This window comes from Talaromyces stipitatus, genomic scaffold (assembly GCF_000003125.1).
Source record: "Talaromyces stipitatus ATCC 10500 scf_1105507295555 genomic scaffold, whole genome shotgun sequence".
Classification (NCBI taxonomy): domain Eukaryota; kingdom Fungi; phylum Ascomycota; class Eurotiomycetes; order Eurotiales; family Trichocomaceae; genus Talaromyces; species Talaromyces stipitatus.
Window position 1 is genome coordinate 2,122,014 of NW_002990116.1, and position 23,836 is coordinate 2,145,849.

At 44.3% G+C, this 23,836-nt stretch overlaps 8 protein-coding genes across 8 annotated transcripts, besides 1 other annotated feature; 4 read left to right on the plus strand and 4 right to left on the minus strand.

Annotated features, from left to right (window-relative positions):
• Nucleotides 1-454: 454 nt before the first annotated feature.
• Nucleotides 455-2,339, plus strand: TSTA_118940 (monooxygenase, putative; the record flags this gene model as incomplete). The annotated part of the gene is made up of 4 exons (XM_002482077.1): nt 455-494; nt 574-1,432; nt 1,493-2,120; nt 2,172-2,339. 4 exons carry the CDS (start codon nt 455-457, stop codon nt 2,337-2,339), a joined length of 1,695 nt encoding a protein of 564 aa, XP_002482122.1.
• A 1,417-nt stretch (nt 2,340-3,756) lies between these two features.
• Nucleotides 3,757-6,374, minus strand: TSTA_118950 (chloride channel protein 3, 4, putative; the record flags this gene model as incomplete). The annotated part of the gene is made up of 6 exons (XM_002482078.1): nt 3,757-4,099; nt 4,153-4,953; nt 5,015-5,066; nt 5,121-5,421; nt 5,524-5,682; nt 5,861-6,374. 6 exons carry the CDS (start codon nt 6,372-6,374, stop codon nt 4,007-4,009), a joined length of 1,920 nt encoding a protein of 639 aa, XP_002482123.1. The 3' UTR covers nt 3,757-4,006.
• Nucleotides 6,375-6,850: 476 nt separating this feature from the next.
• On the plus strand, nt 6,851-9,272 carry TSTA_118960 (efflux pump antibiotic resistance protein, putative). Its single transcript, XM_002482079.1, has 7 exons — nt 6,851-7,092; nt 7,148-7,210; nt 7,298-7,401; nt 7,458-7,586; nt 7,650-7,824; nt 7,881-8,888; nt 8,974-9,272. Exons 1-7 carry the CDS (start codon nt 6,949-6,951, stop codon nt 9,001-9,003), a joined length of 1,653 nt encoding a protein of 550 aa, XP_002482124.1. The 5' UTR covers nt 6,851-6,948; the 3' UTR covers nt 9,004-9,272.
• Nucleotides 9,273-9,779: 507 nt separating this feature from the next.
• Nucleotides 9,780-10,129, minus strand: TSTA_118970 (uncharacterized protein; the record flags this gene model as incomplete). The annotated part of the gene is made up of 2 exons (XM_002482080.1): nt 9,780-9,937; nt 10,015-10,129. 2 exons carry the CDS (start codon nt 10,127-10,129, stop codon nt 9,780-9,782), a joined length of 273 nt encoding a protein of 90 aa, XP_002482125.1.
• Nucleotides 10,130-10,246: 117 nt separating this feature from the next.
• On the minus strand, nt 10,247-10,748 carry TSTA_118980 (uncharacterized protein; the record flags this gene model as incomplete). Its single annotated transcript, XM_002482081.1, has 3 exons — nt 10,247-10,387; nt 10,445-10,479; nt 10,544-10,748. 3 exons carry the CDS (start codon nt 10,746-10,748, stop codon nt 10,247-10,249), a joined length of 381 nt encoding a protein of 126 aa, XP_002482126.1.
• A 2,319-nt stretch (nt 10,749-13,067) lies between these two features.
• Nucleotides 13,068-14,258, plus strand: TSTA_118990 (LaeA-like methyltransferase, putative). The gene is made up of 4 exons (XM_002482082.1): nt 13,068-13,244; nt 13,324-13,434; nt 13,495-13,757; nt 13,816-14,258. The coding sequence occupies exons 1-4, from the start codon at nt 13,186-13,188 to the stop codon at nt 14,253-14,255; spliced, it is 873 nt and encodes a 290-aa protein (XP_002482127.1). The 5' UTR covers nt 13,068-13,185; the 3' UTR covers nt 14,256-14,258.
• A 1,067-nt stretch (nt 14,259-15,325) lies between these two features.
• On the plus strand, nt 15,326-16,633 carry TSTA_119000 (uncharacterized protein). The gene is made up of 3 exons (XM_002482083.1): nt 15,326-15,508; nt 15,567-16,267; nt 16,340-16,633. The coding sequence occupies exons 1-3, from the start codon at nt 15,349-15,351 to the stop codon at nt 16,523-16,525; spliced, it is 1,047 nt and encodes a 348-aa protein (XP_002482128.1). The 5' UTR covers nt 15,326-15,348; the 3' UTR covers nt 16,526-16,633.
• Nucleotides 16,634-16,772: 139 nt separating this feature from the next.
• Nucleotides 16,773-16,819: a microsatellite.
• A 971-nt stretch (nt 16,820-17,790) lies between these two features.
• Nucleotides 17,791-20,771, minus strand: TSTA_119010 (uncharacterized protein). The gene is made up of 6 exons (XM_002482084.1): nt 20,322-20,771; nt 20,007-20,241; nt 19,732-19,920; nt 19,130-19,676; nt 18,475-19,080; nt 17,791-18,422 (listed from the first exon to the last, which is right to left on the minus strand). The coding sequence occupies exons 1-6, from the start codon at nt 20,560-20,562 to the stop codon at nt 18,141-18,143; spliced, it is 2,100 nt and encodes a 699-aa protein (XP_002482129.1). The 5' UTR covers nt 20,563-20,771; the 3' UTR covers nt 17,791-18,140.
• Nucleotides 20,772-23,836: the final 3,065 nt, after the last annotated feature.

A 23,836-nucleotide genomic window follows, 5' to 3' on the forward strand; every position in this document is an offset into this window, starting at 1 on the left:
TCTAATGCAGAACATAGAATGACTAGTTTCAAGAGGGGAGCGCAAGATATTGGGGAAAAGAGTGCCTTTTCGTGTTTGAATATGGGTAATAATGTTTAATCCAGTTCTTCTGGATTCTTTCTTACATCTCCTCCATGCACTGTCACTCAAAAGTATGTGTTTCAGAGCGGCAGACAGGTCCGCTGATGCATATTCCTCCATACATGTAAGGATCACTTCTACAGGTCCTCTCCGCCGCGCTCCACATGTAGCAGGGGGCGGGGACTTGGTTACTCCCCCTCCGATCCGCCCCAGATCAATACCCAACCCTCTTTACTTACATTTGGCACAATGATAAGTCATTTTGATACTAGGAGGTAGAGCTGTTTAGAATGGCTGGTATTCATTTTAATGGCGGTCGGTATCCAGCTCGCGAACGATTTACCAGATCATGTACTGCAGTCTTGTAGACGCCATGGATGAAGAAAAGTTTGACGTCGTCATTGTCGGTGCCGGTAAGATGCTTTTCATTCATTTTTTTTTTTTGGTTTTTCTTTGAAGAAAGCTAAAGATTGCTGATTTATAATTGATTAGGCTGGTACGGACTTATCGCTGCAGCAACATACCTGCAACTGGTCCCTGACATCAATCTCTTGATAGTTGATAACAGCGCCTCGATTGGCGGTGTTTGGAGTAAGGAGAAGATATATCCCAATCTTTTTGCTCAAGTTGGCCATGGCTTATTCGAGTACTCCTTCTATCGCATGAAAAAGGAAGGACTCTCGCCCGACCGATACATATCCGGTCAGACGATACATGATTACCTTAATGATTTTGCTCGCGACTATGACCTAGTTCGTCGAATACGGCTAAATGTACAGGTTACTAAGGTTGAGCATTTAGATGGGTCTGGATGGCGCCTTTATTGTCATGACGGCCACACAATTCGAGGCGACAAAATAATATACGCCTCAGGTGTATCTTCGGATCCATACACTCCAACTATCCCTAATAAAGACTTCACAAAACCAGTCATTCATTCCTCGCAGATACCTTCCTCACTGGAAGCCCTCCAAGGCCCTGAAACAAAACGCGCGACTGTTGTTGGTGCAGCCAAGTCTTCATACGACACCGTGTTTTTGTTGTTGAAAGCAGGAAAAAGTGTTGACTGGATTATCCGCGAGGAGGGCGCAGGCCCTCTGGCAATTATGCCTCCTCGTCTTCTTGGTGTCCTCAACACCGTTGATGTCATGGCCACTCGTGCTCTCGCTGCTTTCAGCCCGGCTATTTGCAACACTAGTGGCTTGTGGTATAAATTTCTACATCGGACTAGAGTTGGGCGGGCCATGACTAAATTCTTCTGGCGAAATGTCACTCGTGCTGCTGAGCATCACGCCGGTTATTCAAAGAATGCGAACGCGGCTAAACTGAGGCCAGAGCCACATGGATACGGGTAAGTCTTGGTCTTCGATTGGAGAGTATGACCTTGATCGGCTAATCAATTCCCTGCTAGAATATTCTGGTGTAATGCCGGGCTGGGGCTGGCCAGTGTGCCAAATTTCTGGAAAGTCTTTCATGCAGGAGATTGTACGGTTCACCGAACAGAGATAGCTGAATTATCTGACGAGAAATTCATCACTCTCGCAAACGGCGTCAAGATTGAGAGTGATTACCTCATTCTTTGCACCGGCTGGACAGCCAACCTAGGTAGCTTTGATGCATCGCTTCGAGCCAAAATTGGCTTGCCCTCACAGGCTGACTTCAGCAAGGCATGGCAGAAGTTGGACATGATAGGTGAAGAAAATGTCAATAGATTGCTGCCAATGCTGAAAACCCCGCCTGATACCACGCGACGAACCACTGAACGCCGTCCTTGGAGGCTATACAGGCGTCTAATCTCCCCAAACCTGACCGCCCAAGGAGACCGGTCGATTTTCTTTCCTGGGCAAATACACTCAGTTTATACTCCACTGGTAGCTGAGCTGCAGGCGCTATGGGGGATAGCATTTATGCTGGGCATGATTGACGTACCCGAGAAAGAGGACATGGAAGTCGAGATTGCCACCTGGAATGCATGGACCCGAAAGCGATATTTGGAACAAGGGCGGAAACACGCCTATTCTATTTACGATTATCTCGCTGTAGGTATATTTGAAAGACAAATAAAACAGGGGTTGCTAACTTATATATAGTACATCGATACGCTGTGTCGAGACCTTGGTATTAACACGCGTCGGAAGAGTAATCCTATTTCCGAGATGTTTACACCATATCGTCCCTCTGACTATAATGGCTTGATCAAAGAGTTTTTGCAGGCGCAAAAACAAAAAGGAGCCTTAAAAGATGCTTATCATGATTGAGAAACTACAGTCTCTTGATATTATCTATTGGATGAAAGTGCTGTTAGAGTATACATAATCGTTATAAGAAATTATAGCTCTATTGTCAATTTTTGGATTTGAAGTATCAATGATATGAATAACGCACAGTTTTGGACTCGATCTAACTTTCGATCACTGAATATTGATGTTAGTAAGTTTTGTAGATGTCAGGGTCTGCTCTCGCTCTGACCCTGACGTTAGTGTCGTAGACTGTAAAAGTACAACAGGGTCGCTGTGACAAATCACATCAACTAAGTAGACACTTCAGATTACCTATCAGTAGACAACCGACTTGACCTATCTCATGCCGGCTCTATCTGATGTGTCATACCTGCCACCATGTTGGAATTCCGATCTTGGAATCCACGCACGCATAAGAATGAGGTTCCCTGTAGATAGGATTGCTTTCTTTTCTCAAGATTACTCTCTGTATGTTAGCAACAGTACCTCTATCAATGGAAATTGAAGACACCCAATCCTTCTGCCATATTAATAATTCCTCCTGCCCAACCACCGGATTAACCTCCCTATGTACATAGACTCATACAATACAAAGACACTTGCCTCCCAACAAGGGGCGCGGACGGGCCCTCTCTGACACTGCGCTCATACGCGTTCACGCGTAAGACCTCAACGACAGGTAACCCGTTGCAGCCAAACTATACATTGCCCATCTTGAAAGTTGACTGAGTGAGGTCTCCTTGTTGCCAGCACCTCCTGCCGCATGTAGTTTAGCGCCTCTAGAAAGGGAATATCAACATTCCCTAGCAAGGACTCCTTTCTCCCAGGAGACAGGTATCAGTTAGGGAAGTTCGGAAGTAGGGGTGCATACGAATAAATTGACTTCAGTTGCTTAGTAATATTCGTAGTAAAATTCGCATAATTCGTAAATTATTCGTAAAAATCATGTATCGAATTGGTTTTATGTATATCTTGGAATCGTCAACACTGCTCGGCGATCTCATACTCACTTCTGTATTCCCCTCTTCATATTTTGGTATTCTTGTTGAAAAACACCTAGGTTAGGCATAGCAATTGTTTGTATGAGATTTGTCAGGGTCTGCTCTCGCCCTGACCCTGACGTTGGATTCTCTTGCTTCTCGTTGGGCGGCGGATTTAGCCTCCTGTAGTTGGTGAAATCCTGACCGATTAAAGCGCGCTGCTCTTTTCTTAGTTCTCCGGAGGATATCATGTTTCTATGATTAGCACTCTTTAACACTCATTTTCTTCATGCATCTCGTTTTTCTTTCTGCACATCTTTGTCCATTCAAAGCCGCTTTTTTTGCTGTGTTTAGACGTCACTACTGTACTGATTGGGAAAGTCCATGGTGGCACAACTTGGCAGGATGAATCTTTTAAGGAGTCCATCTGGACCAGCAATCCGCCAGTTTTCTTTCCTAGTCCTTAGTTTCTAGTTCCTTAGTCAATTTCTATCTATTCACCATCATTCCTGAGTCAGTTTCTTAGTCAGATCCTTACAGTAGAAAAACCCCTCTAAATCAAAATCTGATGAATTTTGAGTCAAAAGCAAACAGTTTCTTTTTTCAAATTGCATGATATGCAATTCGATGTTTCTTCCTCACTTTTTATTTCCCAAGAGAATTACTATCAAGAATGAGGGAGAGATCTGAAGTTGAACCTGGGGCCTATGAAACAAAGAAGGCGCCCGGACGAATTGAGGGCATTGTCTCGTCTTTTTCTTCTAGGAGGGGATATCCGTTCGCCGATGCGACAATATCCTGCAAATATTGCAGGTTAGTATCAATATTTTGTAAGGTGAAAATATACTTACATATATGCTGTCCGGCTCCACTAGCTGTGCTGACCAGTTCGATAGAACAATGGCCAGCATGAAAGGGCCCAAATAATCAAATCGTCCGGTAATCTCAACAAGAACCACAACCAACGTAACTGGAAGTCGAGTTACACCGCACATCAAAGACCCAGCGCCAATCAATGCATAAGTACCCGGACTAATGCATGATGAGCCATGACTGCCCATCTCATTCGCACATTGGGCGGCGAGGATTGGAAATCCCTTCGAGGAAAAGGTATCAACAAATAATTGAAATATGTGCCCAACAATCTTGCCGAAAAGAGCTCCGAGAACCATTGTAGGCACATATATTCCAGCTGGAACTTTCAGTCCGAATGTAAGCACAGTGAAAAGACCTTTAATAACAAAGGCGATTGTCAAGGAGCGTATGTGTGCTGGGATCTCATCTAATGATGGGCAGTCATCATGAAGCTGTTGGTTTGTGTGGAAGTGTTGACACGGAGTTGTCAGTTTTGCCAGTGTTTCTGCAACGCTCAATTTAGTATAACGATTCGCGCTGGTTAAAAGCCCAGTGAGCATAGCTAGTACAGCAGTTTCCATCATCGGATTACGGGACAAGATGGAGATCTTCCGGACGGTCAGTAAACGAAAGCGCGCAGATTTAACAAAAACAGCGCCCAAAACACCTCCGCTCAACCCGATGCCTGTATAGATTGGTATTTCAAAAGTCTTCCACATCATCATATTATGAACGTGAAACATGACGATTGTCTTCGTACCATAAGGGTCCAAATACTTAAGGAATGCTGTTGCGGTCTAGTTTTCATGTTAGTTGATTTATCTTTTCCGTGAAGCAGGAATGTGTTTAGATGCTTACTATGCAACAAAAGAGGGTTGGAGTCAACTTCCCTGGTGAGAATCCGAGGGACCTTTTTGGCCCATTAACACTTATATTTTATGATTTGAGGTCAATAGAAACCTACGATAACTCTTCAATGACAAATATTAACCCTGAAATCGGTGCACCGAATGCAACAGAGAAGCCCGCTGCAGCACCAGCTTTGTACAACAGTTCACATTGCGAGCGACACAAGTGGAATAGATCGCCAACAATACTGCCGATACCAGCTGCAATATGTACGTAGGGGCCTTCCTTACCCAGACAGAGACCAGAGGAAGCACTAAATATAATTCCAATGATTTTGCATAAGATTGTAGAGAGATCAAAGTAGTTTGGTAGTCGAATTCCTTTGGAACGCAATTTTAGTTCGGCCACACCACTGCCTGAGACAGGATACAGTATTGCAGATTTTGTTTCGATCTGGTGAAAAAGTCACCCATTTAGCTTTTGAGTCAGAGAAGAAAAGTCACCAGCATAAGTTATACATACGCCATTGTTCTTAGAATGTCTTGACAAAGTGACCATGACCGAATTGGTTGCCAACATAGCACCAAGCAATGTCCAGGAAACCCAGTTGAAGAGTGTGCGACTGCGAAGGCCAGATATATGAAAAGCGTCGGACCATTGTATCCACGACATACATTCTGAACCTATCGGGTAAATTAAATTTCAATAAATCGATGATGATCGTTTTTAGTCTACCTACTGTCAGCGCAGCATCTTTGGCGATTCCACATTAAATTCTCTGTAATAATATTTTAGCGTCGCATTTTAATCGTATAAGAAGACGCAATGTGTATAGATCATAGATAGTGTACATACTTTGACAATATCCTCCTTTGAGATCAAAAAGTAAAGGATCGGTGACTGCAATAACGTATCCCATCAAGCCGGTAAACAAACCCGTAACAAGAAGCAAAGGCCATATTTCAAACCCTGCAACAACGCCTGCTTTTTCATTCATTAATCTCTCGGAATTTAAGCAATTGCAAAGTTGAATATTCATACTAGGCAACAAATTGTAAGTACCGCGTTCGAGGATTCCATTAATCAGAACACAATCATCTTCGGGCAAGCTCTCCAGGCAGTTATCATCATCCACAAGGGTGCCATAGTTGTTGCTGTGATTGGCTAATCCGCTTAGTTGAGAATGACTCGATGAGGATTGCATCGCGTCAATTAGGGATTGGGTGCCTTTTGACGTTTCCAACAGTGGCACAGTGGCACAGTCGCATGGAATCTTGATATTCTTTGGTTTCTCCACTACACAAATAACATTTTTCTTGTTTGATTTCTGGACTTTTATAGCATTGCTCTTATGGTCGTCATTATTCATGGCGATTTTCTATTGTCAGCGGAACCTTGGACCCGGAGCTGTTAACTCCGGTGGTTTACGATAGACGAGCCGCAGAAAAGGGGCATCAGTAAACCCTTGTCCCCATGTTGTGAAGCCGATTGGAGCAGTTCTCTCAGGTTAAAAAGAAAAATGTGTCCTTCTGTTGTCTCATTCGACCGAGTTGCAGGGATCGGACAAGGCGGCCCGTGGTTGCATGAGATGTTGAGAATCATGGCCTGTCACATACACTGCCAAGGCTGTTATGCTCGACGCTTTGCCTGGAACGAAACCAGGTATCGCAGAGCTAGCCTTACGCCTGTAAATTGTGAGTCATTCATTGGTTTCACTAAAATTGATTATTGAGCAGATGCAAAGTGCTCGATGAGTGCTGATCCTTTCCGGTCAAGCAGTAGGTGGACATCTATATGGTTTGCACTCCTTGTCAGAAAGCATTTCAGGACTGCTTTTTCAACCCCGAGTGACCCCAAATTATGGAAAAAGTCGATCTCTTCTTCTGACCTTTGCTTGTTTGTTCTGCTCTGTCTTCTTCGATACGTTCAAAAAACTCACCAAAATGGCGTCTACGACCTCTGAGGCTGTCAACCATACGGATACCATTCCAGCGGTAGAAGCTCTAACTGAAGGTGGGAAGAGTAACCATCCAGCTGTTGCAGTGGAAACAAAAGAGCTGTCACCGAGAAGTGTTCATGGTTTTAGTGTATGAACCAATCTCAGTTGGTGCGTAACTACTCAAAAGCTGATCCATCGACTAGTGGGTGATAGCTGTCTCTGCTATTCTTTCATCGACATTTCTATTCGCTCTAGATAACACAGTGGTATGAAGGAACATTGACATTAACCCCCATTTTGGAGTTGTACCATTCAATATCCTTCATAGAGATACTGAATCAATTTTTGACTAGGTCGCCGACGTCCAACCCGCAATTCTAAATACATTTGGACAAATTGAAGACCTTCCCTGGCTAGGCGTAGCCTTCGCACTCGGTGGTATCGCAATTTTGCCCTGGTAATTCGACACTCCCAGCTCCTGGATGACGATTTCCCGAGACTGACACGTCACAGGGGTAAAGCATACTCCATATTCAATATAAAATGGCTATACATCACGACTGTTATTTTGTTTGAAGCAGGTAGCGCGCTATGCGGAGGTGCGCCGAATATGAATGCTTTGATTGTTGGCAGAGCGATTGCGTGAGTAGAATGGCAGCGCAGCTGGCCTGCTTATGAAGACATAATACTTATCAATTTTCTTAGCGGCCTCGGGGGATCTGGTATGTACTCCGGATGCTTGACATATTTATCGGTCACTACGAATAATCGTGAACGACCATTATATATGGCTCTGGTGCTACTAGCCTGGGGTCTGGGTACCGTTCTTGGACCTATTATTGGTGGTGCATTTGCTGATAGTAGTGCAACATGGCGATGGGTAAGCAATCCCTGTTCTCATTTAAATTTGAATTGAGATCTAACCATCATATGCAGTCTTTCTATATCAATCTGGTCATCGGTGCTATTTTTTCACCCGCCTATTTTTTAACGTTGCCAAACATCGACTTTGGAGCGAGTTTGTCACTTGTGCAAAAATTAGCCAAGATGGATTGGATTGGCATGGTAGTTTTCTTTGCCGGCGCTACTTGTTTAACTATGGCCATTAGCTTTGGCGGCACTACCTATGCCTGGAATTCGGGCTCCGAGATCGCCTTTTGGGTCGTTTCTGGAGTCCTGTTGATTGTGATGGCAGTTATAACGGTACGTCCCATTTTTGTGTCGAAGGCGGACCGGCTATACCCAGGTCACTTTGTTCGCAAACTGGAACTTGTCAACTTGCAAATACAGCTCTTCCTTGTTACAGGCGTCATGATGGGGACTGCTTACTATATCCCCTTGTACTTTCAATTTGCCCGCGAGGATTCAGCGTTGAGAGCAGCCGTTCGTCTGTTGCCCTTTATCACAATGGCAGTCTGCTTTTGTGTGATCAGCGGAGCACTAATGCCTATATTTGGCTACTATATGCCTTGGTACACCTGGGGTAGTGCCCTTGTGTTGATCGGATCTGCACTCATGTATACAGTCGATGCAAACACGTCGCCATCGCATGTATATGGATACACCGTTCTTCTCGGGATCGGGGCCGGGTCCTATCTACAGGCGGGATATGCCATTGTCCAGATGTTGGTTCCGCCAGAGGAAGTCGGTAATGCGGTCGGATTTATGAGCGTGTCTCAGGATCTAGGCATCGTTTTTATCCTCGCTCTAGCCGGCACGGTATATCAAAACCTAGCGCTGAAAAGACTCACGCCACTTCTCGCCGGTCGCTCCGCTGCTGATGTGAGCCAGGTAATTGCTGGTACCAGTAATTCTGTCTTCAAGTCCCTCGATCCCAACCTCCAAACAAAGGTTGTAGATGAGATCACCAAGTCCATGAGTGTGGTGTGGGCAATTTTAATTGGTGTGGGAGCTTTGTGTCTCATTCTCTCCCTTTTCTTGAAAGTAGGTCTAACCTCTTTTTATTTGCAACATTTATGTTTCTCTTCTCTCGCATATTTATATTATGCTGACATTCCATCCTTTACAGAGACAAAGAGCCTGGCCGAAGACTGCCTAAAACCAAGGCAGGTGTAACAAGTCAAGAGTTATCTTGTATTAACGGCCTGCATCGAGAGCAGACATAATAAATTGAAAATTGTTGCATCTAGATGCTCTATCCTAGTCTCTCTGTATATCTATATATTTCATGCTTCATTTTATTCTATGTGGATAAGTTGCCGGGAGGTTCTATAAGGTTTACTTTGGCTTTCCCGTGGTAGCTGTTGTAGCGAAGTTCATTCCTACCTAGACATTCAAAAATTGCAGTATTGTTAGAAATCACTTACCAGTCAGAGGAACTGCTGTATTAATATCATTCTTGTAGTCAACACATCTAATATTAATACTGAGACTACTAGCTATCTAAAGTTTCTGGAAGTGAGGACAACTCAGCTGATTATATGCTTTGACTCTTTGCAATAGTTTTGTCATTGAGGATCATTAATTGAGGTGTTAGCCTCGAGTTCTAGGCGATTTAATTTTGATATACGTTACCAAGTGTTTAGCTTGACATATGTATAAAAAGGTATCCTTCAATTTCAGGTATCAAAACAGGTATGCGTATATCAATTGATGTGTTGGACATGGACCGGTATAGGGGAAAACTAGACTGTCTACACTTAATATTATTTTTGAAAGAACTCTTCGAGACAATTCAAACTTGAATCATTATTATTGTTCTTGGAATAGCCTCAAAGTGATTATAATAGGAGTGTATTGGCCCCGGGTTCAAAATGAGGGAGTTTGAGACCAGATTCACAGATACACGCCCTGCAAAATTTCACATTTGACCATCTAGTCCATATCGCAACTTGGAATGACCTCAGAGATACGCGACTCGACCGTGATAGAGAATGGGTTCTGAGTAACGATAAAACGACCGTTGCCTACAAAGGTCTTGTTCTCGAGGTGCTTGTACTTGGGATCGCCGGTCTCGAAAGTGTGAACGGTTGCTGATATTGCTCTCATTAGTCCTTTAATTCTTGCATCATTGCACATCTTTTTGGACAAATGAGAAAAATTTACTCACAGGAAATACCAAAAGGGAATGTCTTTGCATTGGGGTCTTGTTCGAACATGTCCAGAACAGGCTTACTGGCTCTGGCAACACCAGTGTAGCCGCAGTTGAGAATCTGCACGTTCATTATTAGATTCGTCGTTGTTGGTATAATTTATAATTTTGACTGGGACTTACGACACCATCGTTGGTCCTACCGTGGTCATCATTAATTAATCTTCACTCCACCAAGATATGATAGCACTCACCTGGCCAGAAGCTTCAGCTGAGGCCGAGCGTGTCCATTATCAGGATCGAAAAGAAGCCAATCAGACCCATACTCGACATTGGCCTCGACTAGCTGCTCATACCCCTCAGCGGTGGTTAGGGTCCCGGAACCTGTTTCCTAGAATTCAGATCAGCAAACAGCATGAAGGAGTGAAATATAACAAGGAAAACACACCCAATGAATCAAGTTGCTTCCGCTAACGATTGTCCCTGAGGATGAAATAAATTAATTTCATTTGTTGTCTCTCGCTGCCGACTCAGATTTTTCACTCACCAACAGGTCTTCCGGTAGTAACGTGAATCTGAGGCATATTAATGTCCAGTCTCCTCACAAAGGCCCATAAAAACCATGACGATAGCTCCAGCTGCGGACTCACCTTGAGAATGTAGGCAGGCTTCAATCTCGGGAAACCTGAAAGATTTTTGATTTCAGGCTCCGTCGACAAGGGTGAGAGGTTGGTGAGAACTGGTGCAGCCATTTTCGTAAAAAATACTTCCGCGTCTATCAAATCTGAATATGCTTCTTCTCGTTTCTGTCTCTGAGTACGAAATCTACAAATGATGGGTTTGGGAGGAAGAATCAACCTCGTCTTATAGACGAGCATTTGAGGCTTTCATTCGCTTGTAATGCTTTCCTGCATCTTAAGCCTATACCGCAAATTTTCTCAGTGTTGGATAGTTGATGCAGACAAAGGAAAGTTGAGTCGAAAGGGACTAATGAAGCGGAGATCCAGGGCGGAAATAGGCCAGGGATCGGGATGGACGGCCGACGCGGAGGAAAATCATCATTAGGACCTCGCTTCATGCGAGGACGGACGTCCTCGCCGACTAACTGCTCTGTCAATCGCTTTTCCCAGCAATAAATGAAACAAATAGAAAACAACAACTTCACTGATTACGTATTTTCTTGATGAATTTCGTTTCAATTCTTTTGCAGTTTATCTTTTAATCTTGGCATTCTGTTTCCTCTCTTTCCCATCAACAAGAGTACCTCGTCACTCGTGCCGGGTAGCGAAATGATTCTCAGTCAATTTATCTTCCCACTTACTACACTTCTCTTTTCCGGCGTACTCAGTGCCCCTTTGGACGCATCCGATTGTGCTGTGGATAAAGAATCATGCTCTTGTCCATCGGACACGACATTTTACGAGTGCACTACCACAGCTGTGATTGGGGCCGCATTGGAAGATGTCCAGGCTCTCACGGGTGATTGTAAGTCGACTTTTGAACATTTCCATGACTTTCAAGTTTTGCTAACTGATAGCAAAAATCAGTCTTTCACACCGAATGGATGGGCCTTACACCAGAAAGTACCGATGGCAATGATAATGTGCTCGGTTCTACACGGACATTAACCATTCCAACACAAAAAGGAACATATCAGTTCACCGAAGAGGCACATATTCCTTTTCCATTTCGAAACGAGAAACCCTACTAATCTATTGGAGTAGCTAATCAAACTCGATCGCAAAGGTGACGGCTCTTACACCTTAATGTTCAAACAACAGAACGGTTAGTTAAATTACTGGACAACTTCGAAAGTTAGTATTGGGCTTCTCATTTTTACTATGCAAATAGTTCCTGTTCGGTATGACAGAAAACATGGGCCTGGGTCATTCTCTGGGTTCTGGGTCACTCGTAGTTCTCATTATGACGGCCCCTATCGAACGAAAATGGTCTGGAATGTGTACGCTTGTTTGACTGGAACTGTGGGTATGTGTACAAATTCAGCTAATGGCCTTTTCTCCGCAAAACCTGAGTTAATATCATATAGGTTTCCCTGAATTCCACAGGTTGGCACTCAATAACGCAACGGCAACGCTTCAAATGCTTGGCAAAATCAAAGGTGTTAGTGAGCCTCCACATTCGGATTGTCAACCCTCGGGGGATTTCATGCAAACATCTGATGCCATACACAATCACGACAAAATAGCTGAGGCACACCAAGGACTGCGTATCCAGATTGATTTGTAGGGAATGGGTGAATGTGTGTAGGGCCAATAGTGTGTATAGTGCCATTGTCTTCTGCTAGTCACAGGTCACAGGATCTCTTTCTTAGTACAAGAGAGCGTTAGATCACTGAATATCAGTTTCACAACGTATTCAAAGTCTCTCTCCATCTCCCTTTATTCTTTTCTTTTTCTTTTCCCAATCAGATTGATTGTGCTAGCGTTAAACTAAGTTCTCTTTAGAGGCGATGAATGTTCAAGTCTTCCCCAACAAGCTAATGTGTGAATGAATAAGCCTCCTCAATGTTTTCAGTGAAAATGCTCTTGCTGATATGGTAGGAATCCAACCAGACCCTGGTCGTCTACTGCTGATTTAGGATCGCCCAAAATTGCAGTCCTCCCAATCAGATGGAATTACCCAAGAGATTCCATCGCTCCTTACGATGAACTACGATGAAAGGGTTCATAAATTTCCTTCATGTTTGTAGAGATTGTTACCATGAAAATTAATTGAGATTCCTACTTGATTCAGTTAGAAAATCACCATTTTTCTAATTTCTTTTTCTGCATCCTTTTTTCATCAATTTTCACGCTAATTCCTGTGTCAAAAGCCAACTTGGTGCATTACCTAGATCATTCCAAGGACTCTACTGAATTAGAACAGGATATGTTTTGTGCATTAAATGCCTCACTTGTAACTTGCTTGTCATATTAACCTAGTTAAGAGAAAGGTATGAACCATGCCTCAAGCGGCATGCATGAAGAATTTCCCCTCTTCTTGGTCCGCTACATATACATGTACCAACTCAACCTCGGGCAGAAGTCCCGTCTTTCCGTGTCGTTACGAACACACAAAGTATGACCAAAAGATGTATTCAGTGAATATAAGAAGAGTATAATAGAGAACAAAGTGCCCTTTTCAATTACAACCAATTTTGAAAATTCTCTAGTATAAAACAGTAACATCATGCCTGCCATCACTGACGAAATCTATATCCTGAGTCGGGATCAAACAGAATCTGCAAGGTAGGGATAATCCTACGACACTTGTGTACACCAGCTGCACAAAGAGGAAAGGAAAGATGTTAATCTGCATAATTCGCAGGCTCGAAGAACAACATGCTTTTTTCGTCGAGGTGACAGGGGGAAAGCCCATTCACCCTTCAATTGAGCAAGGTAACCTCTTCGCTGTTGCAGATATTGCAACTGGAACTGGGTAGGTTAAACACATTGTTTCAACTAAATTCAAAAGAGATAATAACTAAGTATGTATAAGTGCCTGGCTGCGAGATGTGTCTCAACTACTCTCCACGATCCCGGATGATCCTCAGCGCTATTACCATGGATTTGATATTTCTTCGGCCCAGTTTCCCAGCACACCATTTCAATCCAACATGGAATTTTCGGTGCATGACATTTTGCAACCATTTCCTCAAGAGCACATGGGCCGATATGACCTCGTGAATGTACGCTTCCTGCTTGGTGCCATCAAAGAAGCAGATTACTTTACAGCAATTAACAATGCCGCCACCCTTCTCAGTTAGTCTCCTTGATTTTCTTCAGTGAAGGGCAAAAAACGCTAATAGAGACTTCCTAGAACCAAACGGATATTTGCAGTGGGCTGAGCTTGACACGGATCTTTTCTCTCAAAATAAACCCAGAGAGTTCCCGCGCTTTAGCGAAATCATCCGATTGGTTTTTGCTCTAAATCAAAATGGGATGTGCAGTCATGCCTCCGACGCCGTCTATTATGCGGCCCTTTTCTCTTCGTGTCTGACGTGTGTCACTAAGCATGTTTACAGCTCCTTGGATAATGCAAAGCTGAATGAAAAAGCCCGTGCTTGGTGTCTCAATGGCTTTAGTGCCCTTCTGCCTGGCGGTCTAGTCCGATCAAAGACGTTGGCAGCGACCAGTAGTCCGGAAGAGGTCCAAGATCTGACAAAACGGCTGCTTCAGGAGGTAAAGGAGTTATTTGGACGTGGAGTAGTGCCAGATGGACGTTTCGGAGTTGTCGTGGCCCAAAAAAGGCCGGCATGATTGCCCTGAGCCATATCCTTGGCCTTTTTGATGGATGACTTTACCTCGCTATATTTTGTATGGACACCATGTGTCCGAGATTTCTCTCCTTAGATACACACACACACAATACATACAAGTACACGTCCCACTGAGGTTACAACAGAAGGATCATCTATAATCTATTTCTGGTCTAGGGTTGGTTTTTATGGTGCCTATTCGGCATCCAGGACAGCCGTAATATAATGTTGACACATGTTTATTGCTATCTTCGTATTGGTAGCCAATGAAACTAACACCTACAGTCCCACTATGTCATCTGCCGGATTTATCGGGGTTTATCTTGCCCACAATCTCGTGAAATTGATAGAAACTAGAAGATACTGTAATCTCTCAATTGAAGCTTAAATTTCTCTGCTCGGCAAAGTTATGCTGTTTGTAACAGGGAATTGTCCTCTATAATGAGGAATCGAAACCCCTCGCTTTAATACATGTTTCTTCCTGATCGGTAGGCCAATTGCCAGTTGGGCCTCACTGTACTGTATAATGTACACTTCACACATTAATATCCAACGTCATCCTACTTTTCCTCGTGCTCGCTTGCTTGTAGCATTACACTTACCGACGGCTTCCGTTTCCTGCAAGTCTATATGCATGGACACGGACTTGGCGAGGTAAGAAAGGCGTCGGTGTGTTGGTAAGCATTAGTGTTAAGACTAGTTAGTTAGTAACTTAATGGATGATGTGTTGACTAAAGTAGTGGCCTAGCAGATCGCACTTCTACTTAGTCGTATTGCCTGATGCAGCAGCGGGGAGGAGCGGGGTGGCCCAGGGGCGGAGAGCCCGATCTTAGCCTCCCCGACTCCCCGCGCGATGGCGCGTGCTGTAGTGCTGTACGTAGTCGGCGGGACGGGAGTGGGATCCTTGGCCATAGCGCGGCGTACTATGGGCAGCTCTGTGCAGACAGGTCTGAACTGCAAATAATTCGGCCATCAATACCATTTCGATCGAAGCCTAAAATGAATTATTGCGATTTCTACGATGGTTCCTATTTTACCGTTTTCTCGATAATCCCCTTGTCAAGATCTTGACCTGCACTCTTCTAAGTCTCAAAATGCCTATCGATGAGACAACTCGTCTTTTACGTCGGTCCTCAGAGCTGGGGACACCGCAAGTAGAAAATGGCTACATCCATAACAAGGCTAGCTCAAACCTAAAGGGCATATTTGGAGTCTTGCGGCCAGGATTCACCAAAAAATACAATTTTTGGCTATGTAAAGCATCTTTACAATTGCCAGGAGATATGTCATGCTAACAAAACTGTTTAAACAGTCTCCATTTTTGGCTTTTTCATGGCCTTCTTCTGTTTTGCACGTCTCAAGTATCTCTCTACATCCGTTCTAGAGGCTGAGCTTACCCCTGGAGATTGGTTTTGGTTCCATGATGGCATACTACACATTGGGTTCATGCTACACCTTGCTACCATGTTACCGGCTGGCCTCTTGATGATTCTGCAATTCGTACCTCGTATTCGATACAAATTCATGCTATTCCATCGCCTGAATGGCTATGTCGTGATCATATTGGCACTTATCGGAAATGTGACAGCCATGATTATTGCTCGCCGTGCTTTTGGCGGCGATATGGGATCTCAGACATGCACCGGCTTTCTAGCCCTTGCCTCAACAGTCGCCATGGCGTTGGCATGGTGGAATATCCGGTGTCTACAAATTGATTTACACCGAGCATGGATGCTGCGCGCCATGTTTTGGATGGGATCTATTGTTAGCACACGCGCGATCATGCCACTCATGTCCATAGTCCAGACGGCACTAGGCGGCTATTTCATTGCTTGGCCTTGTGATGAAATTATATTTATTCTAGGAAATCGTGAAGACTTAGTGATGTCGCAATTCCCCCAATGTCTCATTCCCAATGGCACAACGAGTGGCTGGGTTGCTGTGGAGGGTGACTTAGATTTTTCAAATCCAGTTGGATTGGGCGCAATTTTTAACACTAATTTCGGAGCTGGGGTATGCTCACTTTCTTATATCTTGTCATTTTTGTCTTTTATGAGTATCTGTGGCTGATTTGATTGTGATTAGTTGTGGCTTGCCTTAATCCTTCACATGATAGGCGTGGAAATTTACTTGGCCTTGACACCGATAGAGAGCGAGAGGCTTCGTAAGGTGAGCTACGAGCGACAACTCGCTGCCGGGTATGAAAACCCGGGAAATTGTGGTACTACTGTCTCTAAATGGGGTGACATCGGCTCTAATGCAACTGCTTGATTAACATCCAGGGAAAAGAGCGTTGTCTGGCCACCACTGTTTTCTTTTGTTTGTTTTCTTTCCATCGTGTTTCTAACAAGCAAAAGTAGTTCTATTTCTCACATTTCGCAATTTGCTGGACTGAAGTTCTTCTTGCTTCTACTATGTAGAACAAATCCAAGGATGCAACCACGAAATCACCTCTATCGATGACAAAAGTGTACTCGAAAGAATAGGATTTTTCCCTCCATCGTCATCCATTCCATCATAGTAGTAGTAGTAGTAGTAGTAGTAGTAGTAGTAGTAGTAGTAGTAAATTCATTACGCCCGGAGGCACCAAGCCTAAAAGGGGTCCAATACACTATGTGTCCTACATTGCATACACTGTGGTCATGGTCTCATGTCGAGAGGAAAAGCTATATCAGCTGCAAAAAACCCTCTAGCCCATACGCTATATCTTGAACATCCCCTCCTTGTTATTTAGTTATATTCTTCTCAAAAGCAATAACCCATCCCTCTTGGACCATATTCTTCGCGTGTTCATCCTCGGTGTAGTTTCCTGAACCTCTTCTCCTAGTAGCAATTTACCAAGAGTACTTCTCAAAATAGCGCTTGAAGTAGCTGAATGCCTCGCTGGCGACAACTCCAGATAGCAAACCAAGGACTAGCGAATCGAAACGTGCTCGAACGTAAGGCAGGTGAGTATCGATTGGTGGCAGGTAGGCAAACGACTAGAGGCTCGTCGACGCGACCGAAGTCGTAGATGTGTTTTTTTGAAGCCCTCCTGCCCATCGTTCTAACCGATAAGAGGGCTTCCACCGGAGTTTCGACTTGGAAAGTTCTCAGCTTCAGCTACGCCATGCCACCCAGCTTACTGACGTCCCTCACCACGAGAAGGTGACGTTCCACGACGGACTCCATTCCAAGGTCTACTGTCGGGACCGTATCTCCAGCAACCGTCTTTTCGATGTAGTTAGTTATTAGTTAGATATATCTCGCTTCCCAGAGCTACTCCTGGAGAAGAAGACGCACAATACAGAGCTAGATTTTCCCGAGAGCCCCATGTAAAGAATTCAGAGGAAGATCTGGTAACCAAGGATTATGAGCAGAAGTAGAAATATTAGTTGTACGTTCCCCTTTGGGGAATGGTAGATTCTGATAGAGCGTTTTCAACGTTCTTATTCTCTCTGTCTGCTTGTCTATCTCTTAAGGAAAACCATCTAAGGCTTGAGGTCTTCTATCCCGTACGGATAAAGACAATTCCCGAAAGTCACATAATCTTTACATTTTGGAATTCCAAAATGTACCAATATCTTGCGCCCATTTAATGAACAAATGAAACTAATGATGTTGTGTGTACGGGAATTCCCAGGTGTTGAGTATCAGCACCGGAGTATTAGTTATTCCGTTTCACCTACCTGGGGATATCCCCTTTACTTGCATGTCATTATCCTTCTCCTCTCTTTTTTGAGAACCAGTCATAATATTAGGAATAACTTCAATATTACCAGGCTCACCACGTAGGGCAGTTGGACTGCTCTTGCCGCAATCCTGTACTTCGTGATCCAGGACCCGGCTAAACCAACAGATGTATATCACCAAAAATCGAATGCATTGAACTTGTACGTTGAGAACATCATAATATAAATTGGGAGTCATTGTGGTGACATGCTTGTGGGGTTGATCTCCAAGATAATGAAATCTGTTGCAGCTGCTCTCCGATACTGGTGATTGTCTCATCCCACGATCCCGAGTCGTCATCTAATTCGTTCATAGTCTCGTACAGTATTTCTAAGGTACCATGTAGACGTCGTTGATTTTTGCCTGGGATACTACTATCCAGTAGCTGACTCAAGATTCGTCCAGCACATGTTAGGGACCAAAGAACGAATGAATTTGCTTGTTTCAAGATATTCATCTGCGTTTACTGTTAGCAAAATTTAAGTTGGATTAAGTGTAGAAGACTTTACATTATAGGTATCTCTCGAGTGCATTCGATGCAGAACCGAAACCATTTGTACCGCAGCGGCCTCGCACCGCCGATCAGTCTCTTCCCTCAATGAATCTGGCACCGAGGTGCTGACAGACCGTTCGGCAGCAATCTTATGAAGGTATATACTGACAGCATAAAAATTCAAGTATACAATCAAAACCGATGCATCACATGGTGCGACAGTATTGTTCTGTTGCGGTTGTTGTTGCTGGTGGGTTAACTGCAATTGTTGCTGTTGCCGCGCCTGGAGCTGCTGAAAAAGACAATGAGAAACGACTTGAAGCTTCTTGTCAATGGCGAAGTGCTGCACCCAAAAGGGATATCCCCCACCTTCCTCGCTTTCCAAGGGGCTGGATGTTGCAGATGAACTTCTTCTATGCTGTTGTTTTTGTTGTCTTTGCGAGATCCTGCCATGACGATTGCATATCGCTGCTAGCCCACATACAATAGCTAGTCCAGCAAACGCGGACACAGGGGGAAGTGGCCTATCATCGCCGCAGCACACTGCCTCGTTCAGGCGTATCACTTTTTCCACTGTGTGAAATTCTGGGGATGTAGCGGTAGAAGGAAGAGAAGTAAAAATCTCAGGGATGTCAATTAGGATTCAGTGGGGTTAGAGAAAGATTACTTACATCATCTATTCCAAAGCTGATGGATGAATTGGTGCGGCTGCAGGCCCATGTATCCAGTATATATGCTACCCAAAAGGTTCGCCTTCTCTCTTCGATTTCAGCCAGGGTGGTCGCTTTTTGGAGCGGGAGTTGTAATGCCGGGTCAGTAGTTGAGTTATTTGGTGATGCCTCCATATCCATTTCATGCAGGCCCATCAGCCTGGTCAATCGCAAAGCACGCCCGAGACTCATCCAACCCCTCGAAAAGTCCTGCTTTTTGAATTCATGGTAGGTAATCAGGAGCATCGCTTGCAGAGCATGGATACTCAAAAAGCGGACGCCCGGGTACTCCCGCTCAGCGTCCTCCAAACATCGTCTTGCGTGGTGGTGGCATGCGGAGACAAGCTCATCGCTTTCCTTGTTAATTCCAGCACCAGCCATAGCAATTGCATATATCAAGCTGTTAACCTCGGGAGATTGGCTGGAGCCATCCTCTAAAGCCGCAATGGAGCGGCTACGATCAATCATTGGTAGAAGTGGATGTAAACATTCAAAATACTGTCGGTGTCTGCGAGCACATTTGTGAGTCCGAGACTCTTGATTGAGGAATCAGTGCTACTTACGGTCCAATCAAAGTTTCCCTTGCTATAGGCAAATGCCTCTCTGGATGGATCGGACAAGACAACAGGTTGACTAAAGACACATTTGGCGAACCGTATTGAATGTTTTCTGGGCTGGACATGGCCATATCTGGAGAAGGGATTGCATCCGGATGAAAGACATGATCACGGTCATGGTCACTTCCTACTTGACTTTATTGTTTTTCGTTTGTCTTCTCGTCAGTTTCCATTTTCTTTGCCTAAGCATAACTATGAGGAAGGAAAAGGATTGAACCTACAACTGGTCCAGTGTCTGCTTCATCATCTCACAGCTGACATCTATGCTCTCAAAAGACGACGGATCGAGGCTGACGTTCATGCCCGGTATTTCGTCGTAGCTTATTTCTGGGTATTGGGCCATGACTTGGCTTGCATCCAGCCAGTTCAAGGAAGCATAACTGGCGGGATCCATAAAAGGGCTGGAGTAGGCCATCATACTACTCTGTCCAAGAGCTAATCGTGCTTCTGCTTGAGCTAATAACAATAAAATTGGCAACGTTCGTCAAAAAATCGGTACAATCTTGGCATTTAGAAGGAGAGAGGCATGTCCCTACCGATTCGTGAATCCAGTTTCATTAATGCCTGCGGTACATCAATCGAATTACTCTTGGTGGAGGGTGTGTAATGGCATTTGTGTCGGAGACGGAGACACCGGCCGCATTGTGGATAGCTACGGTCACATCTCACCTTTCGTTCTCGACAGACATCGCAGGCTGTCCGTCGAGACTGGCTGGTGCGGCCATCCTCGTCGTTATTCGCAAATGTGGAGCTAAGGCCGGGATTCGTTGATTTCATCGTAGGAACTCATGTAAGAGGAATGAATATATGCAGCTTCAAAATAACGGTCTTAATTGATCAATTTGTAGAAGAAGCACTCAAAGCTGCAGCAGAGATTTATAATCTATGTGAAATAGTCTGATTTACTCCGACTGCCTGTATATGGCGGAGCGGCGTACCGCGGTCATCGAGGCAGATAAGAGGATGCTGTCGATACATGATTTCTCACCTTGGTGTGGTGCAGTACACGGGGGACGCTATATACCCCGGTCTGGGGCTGGGCCTTGCGCCAAGCACCGAATTCTTTTGGTGCAAATGCTCCAGCCATCAGTCATCGCGCATCTTGTTCTCAACTAGCCCCCAACATGCATGTGAGGGTAGGGGTGCAAACGAATAACGACTTTACGAATATTCCTTATTCGTAAGTCGAATGCGAGTAAATTGATTTCAGTTGCTCAGCAATATTTGTACGAATAAAATTCGCATTATTCGTAAATTATTCGTAAAAGTCACGTATCAAACTGGCCCTATAAATGTCTTGGAAATGTTGACACCGCTCGGCGATCACACACTCGCCTCCCTTGGCAAAAACTACGAATGATTACGAGTCGAATACAAATAAGCATAATCCGTATTCGTGCGGACCCCTACGAGCTGGGCAGACTATATCGCAACAGAAGCACTGGGCGGCCAACACGCCCCTTGTACATATCACGCATCCCTGTCGCGAGTTCCGCCAACGACTGGGCTGCTGATGGTCACAGCCGGGAAAATTGAGTCTGTAATTTGGTGGCAGTAGTAGTAAATTCATTTTGCCCGGAGGCACCAAGCCTAAAAGGGGTCCAATACACTATGTGTCCTACATTGCATACACTGTGGTCATGGTCTCATGTCGAGAGGAAAAGCTGTATCAGCTGCAAAAAACCCTCTAGCCCATACGCTATATCTTGAACATTCCCTCCTTGTTGTTGTAGTTATATTCTTCTCAAAAGCAATAGCACATCCCTCTTGGACCAGATTCTTCGCGTGTTCATTCTCGGTGTAGTTCCCTGAACCTCTTCTCCTAGTAGCGATGTACCAAGAGTACTTCTCAAAATAGCGCTTGAAGTAGCTGAATGCCTCGCTGGCGACAACTTCAGATAGCAAACCAAGGACTAGCGAATCGAAACGTGCTCGAACAGGTAGGGCTGACTTTCCACGAGGAACAGTCTGTAGCGTACTATGGTTGACCTCGGTGAATTTGTTAGTACAGTGGGCCTCACAGGGATTCGATTCTTTGGTGGTCAGGAAGAACCCTGCAGCACGCAGTAGGTTAGCCCAACTGAGTCATAATTTGCGAAGTTATGTTACGTTTAAACTAATGATTATGATTATGGGAATAGGTAAAATAATCATTTGGCCTGCGCTAGTCCTGGAGGTTTTTTGGGCCCGTGCGCTTATCTAAAACAGTTGTCACCTCATGGAACAGCAGTTGTCACTTGAGGTGTATAAATGTGGCGTCTATATTAGTCAGCTTTTCTTACTGCCTTCCTAGTATAGATACGAGTATACGTGTAATTACAGGTTGCTAATCCTGTAGACATATTTCTCAGGTAGGGGTGAACCCCATAATCATATAACATGGGGATCAGGTTGCGCCAAGTCCGCGTGCTGTCCGCGTTATCTGGCAGGCCGCGACATTTGGGGGTTTACTTGGGGTTTGCTACCTAGTGAATGAAAGTTTTTTGTTAGTTATTTAGCTACTATAGGTGTATTTTTATGCTGCTGTATTCATTCCAACATCTGCGCCTCAAGATAGAGCACTCATGTATACTCCGTAGTGTATTTGACAATGTTTATTTTTGATCGAATTGATATTGACTAATCACTGCCTCAACTCACTCAGGACCCGTGAGCAGCGCTAGCACAGAAACCCTGTAGAATACAGTGGAGATGAGTGGCGGGATGAGTAAATAAGTCTCACACACTCGTATTATCATTGCAACCCAAAATGGAGGATAAAATGACTCGTGAGGTACCCAGACAGATATGCTATAGTCAGGGGGGTATCCAGTGTAATACTCACTTTCCCTTCCTGGATTTTGGCGGGTCTCTCAGCCGTACAGGCTGGTTGTTGAACCAACTAATGCATCTGCGGAGACTAACACGGAGACGAATAATACTCTAAGGCACTGCTGGGTTGCGTGATCTTCAGCTCCAAAACCGGAAATACGAAAGGTCGATGATCGTATCTGATTACGTTGGAGCAATTCCGTATTGGTATTTGGCAATGAAGGCAGATCGATCTGGGTGTCTGGGTGGAAAATTCCCATCCGACGGTCTTGGTTGAATATCTCGACTACCTGCTCGCGGAAGCTATCATGTTGAGCCAAGCAGCTGAGATTCTCCTGCCAGTGAACACTCTGCATAACTCTCTCATTGGCGGGATAATATCTAGGGGTGCACACGAATAATAATTAACGAATATTCGTAGTCGAATACGAATAACGTACTACACGGGTCATTGGGCCACCTGCAAGTCCCATACAAAATGGCCTTCTTCAACACCTTGACTTCTCAACAGATTTATATACAAGCCATATCTTAGACTTGGCGAATGATTCCTATATGGATCCCCATCAGAAATATCAATTTGGAAGTGCGCCTCTTCTATAAGTCTTGAGATATTAGAAACTAGCCTAGTTATTAATGTACATTTCATGACAGAGGGGTTCTTAATATTTTTAGAGTTCCTAAATCTAGATATATATTAATACCTATATTATAAGCCATATTCAACTTTTAGATATGGTTTATATGTGAATCTGTTGAGAAATCAAGGTGTTGAAGAAGGCCATTTTGTATGGGACTTAGGTCTCGGAACGCACCTCAAGGAACCGGGACCGAATTGCACCGCACCGCAAGATTGTGCGGTGCAGTTCCGTTTTTTTAGAGCCGCTGGGCGGTTCCATGATTTCTGGAACCGCACCGCTTTGGATGCGATTAGGACCAGCGGTTCTACAGACAGTACAAACAGAGGAATCCTATGATGTGCATAATTTATGTAGGTTCTAGCAGTATTTTTGGGTAATTTGTTTACAACCTGGGTCGAATAGCTAGGAGATACATACTATAGGATGATATATTCAGAGAGTACCGTAATGCAAGGATCAATTAACCAGACAATTCATTTTGACATTCTATACTAAGTTGCTAAAGATTCTCATATACAAAGTCTTCATCTCGCTTCAAACGCTTCGGTTGCTGGCCAGATGAGCGTCTCTGGGTACTACTTGCTGTCACTAGATGCCTA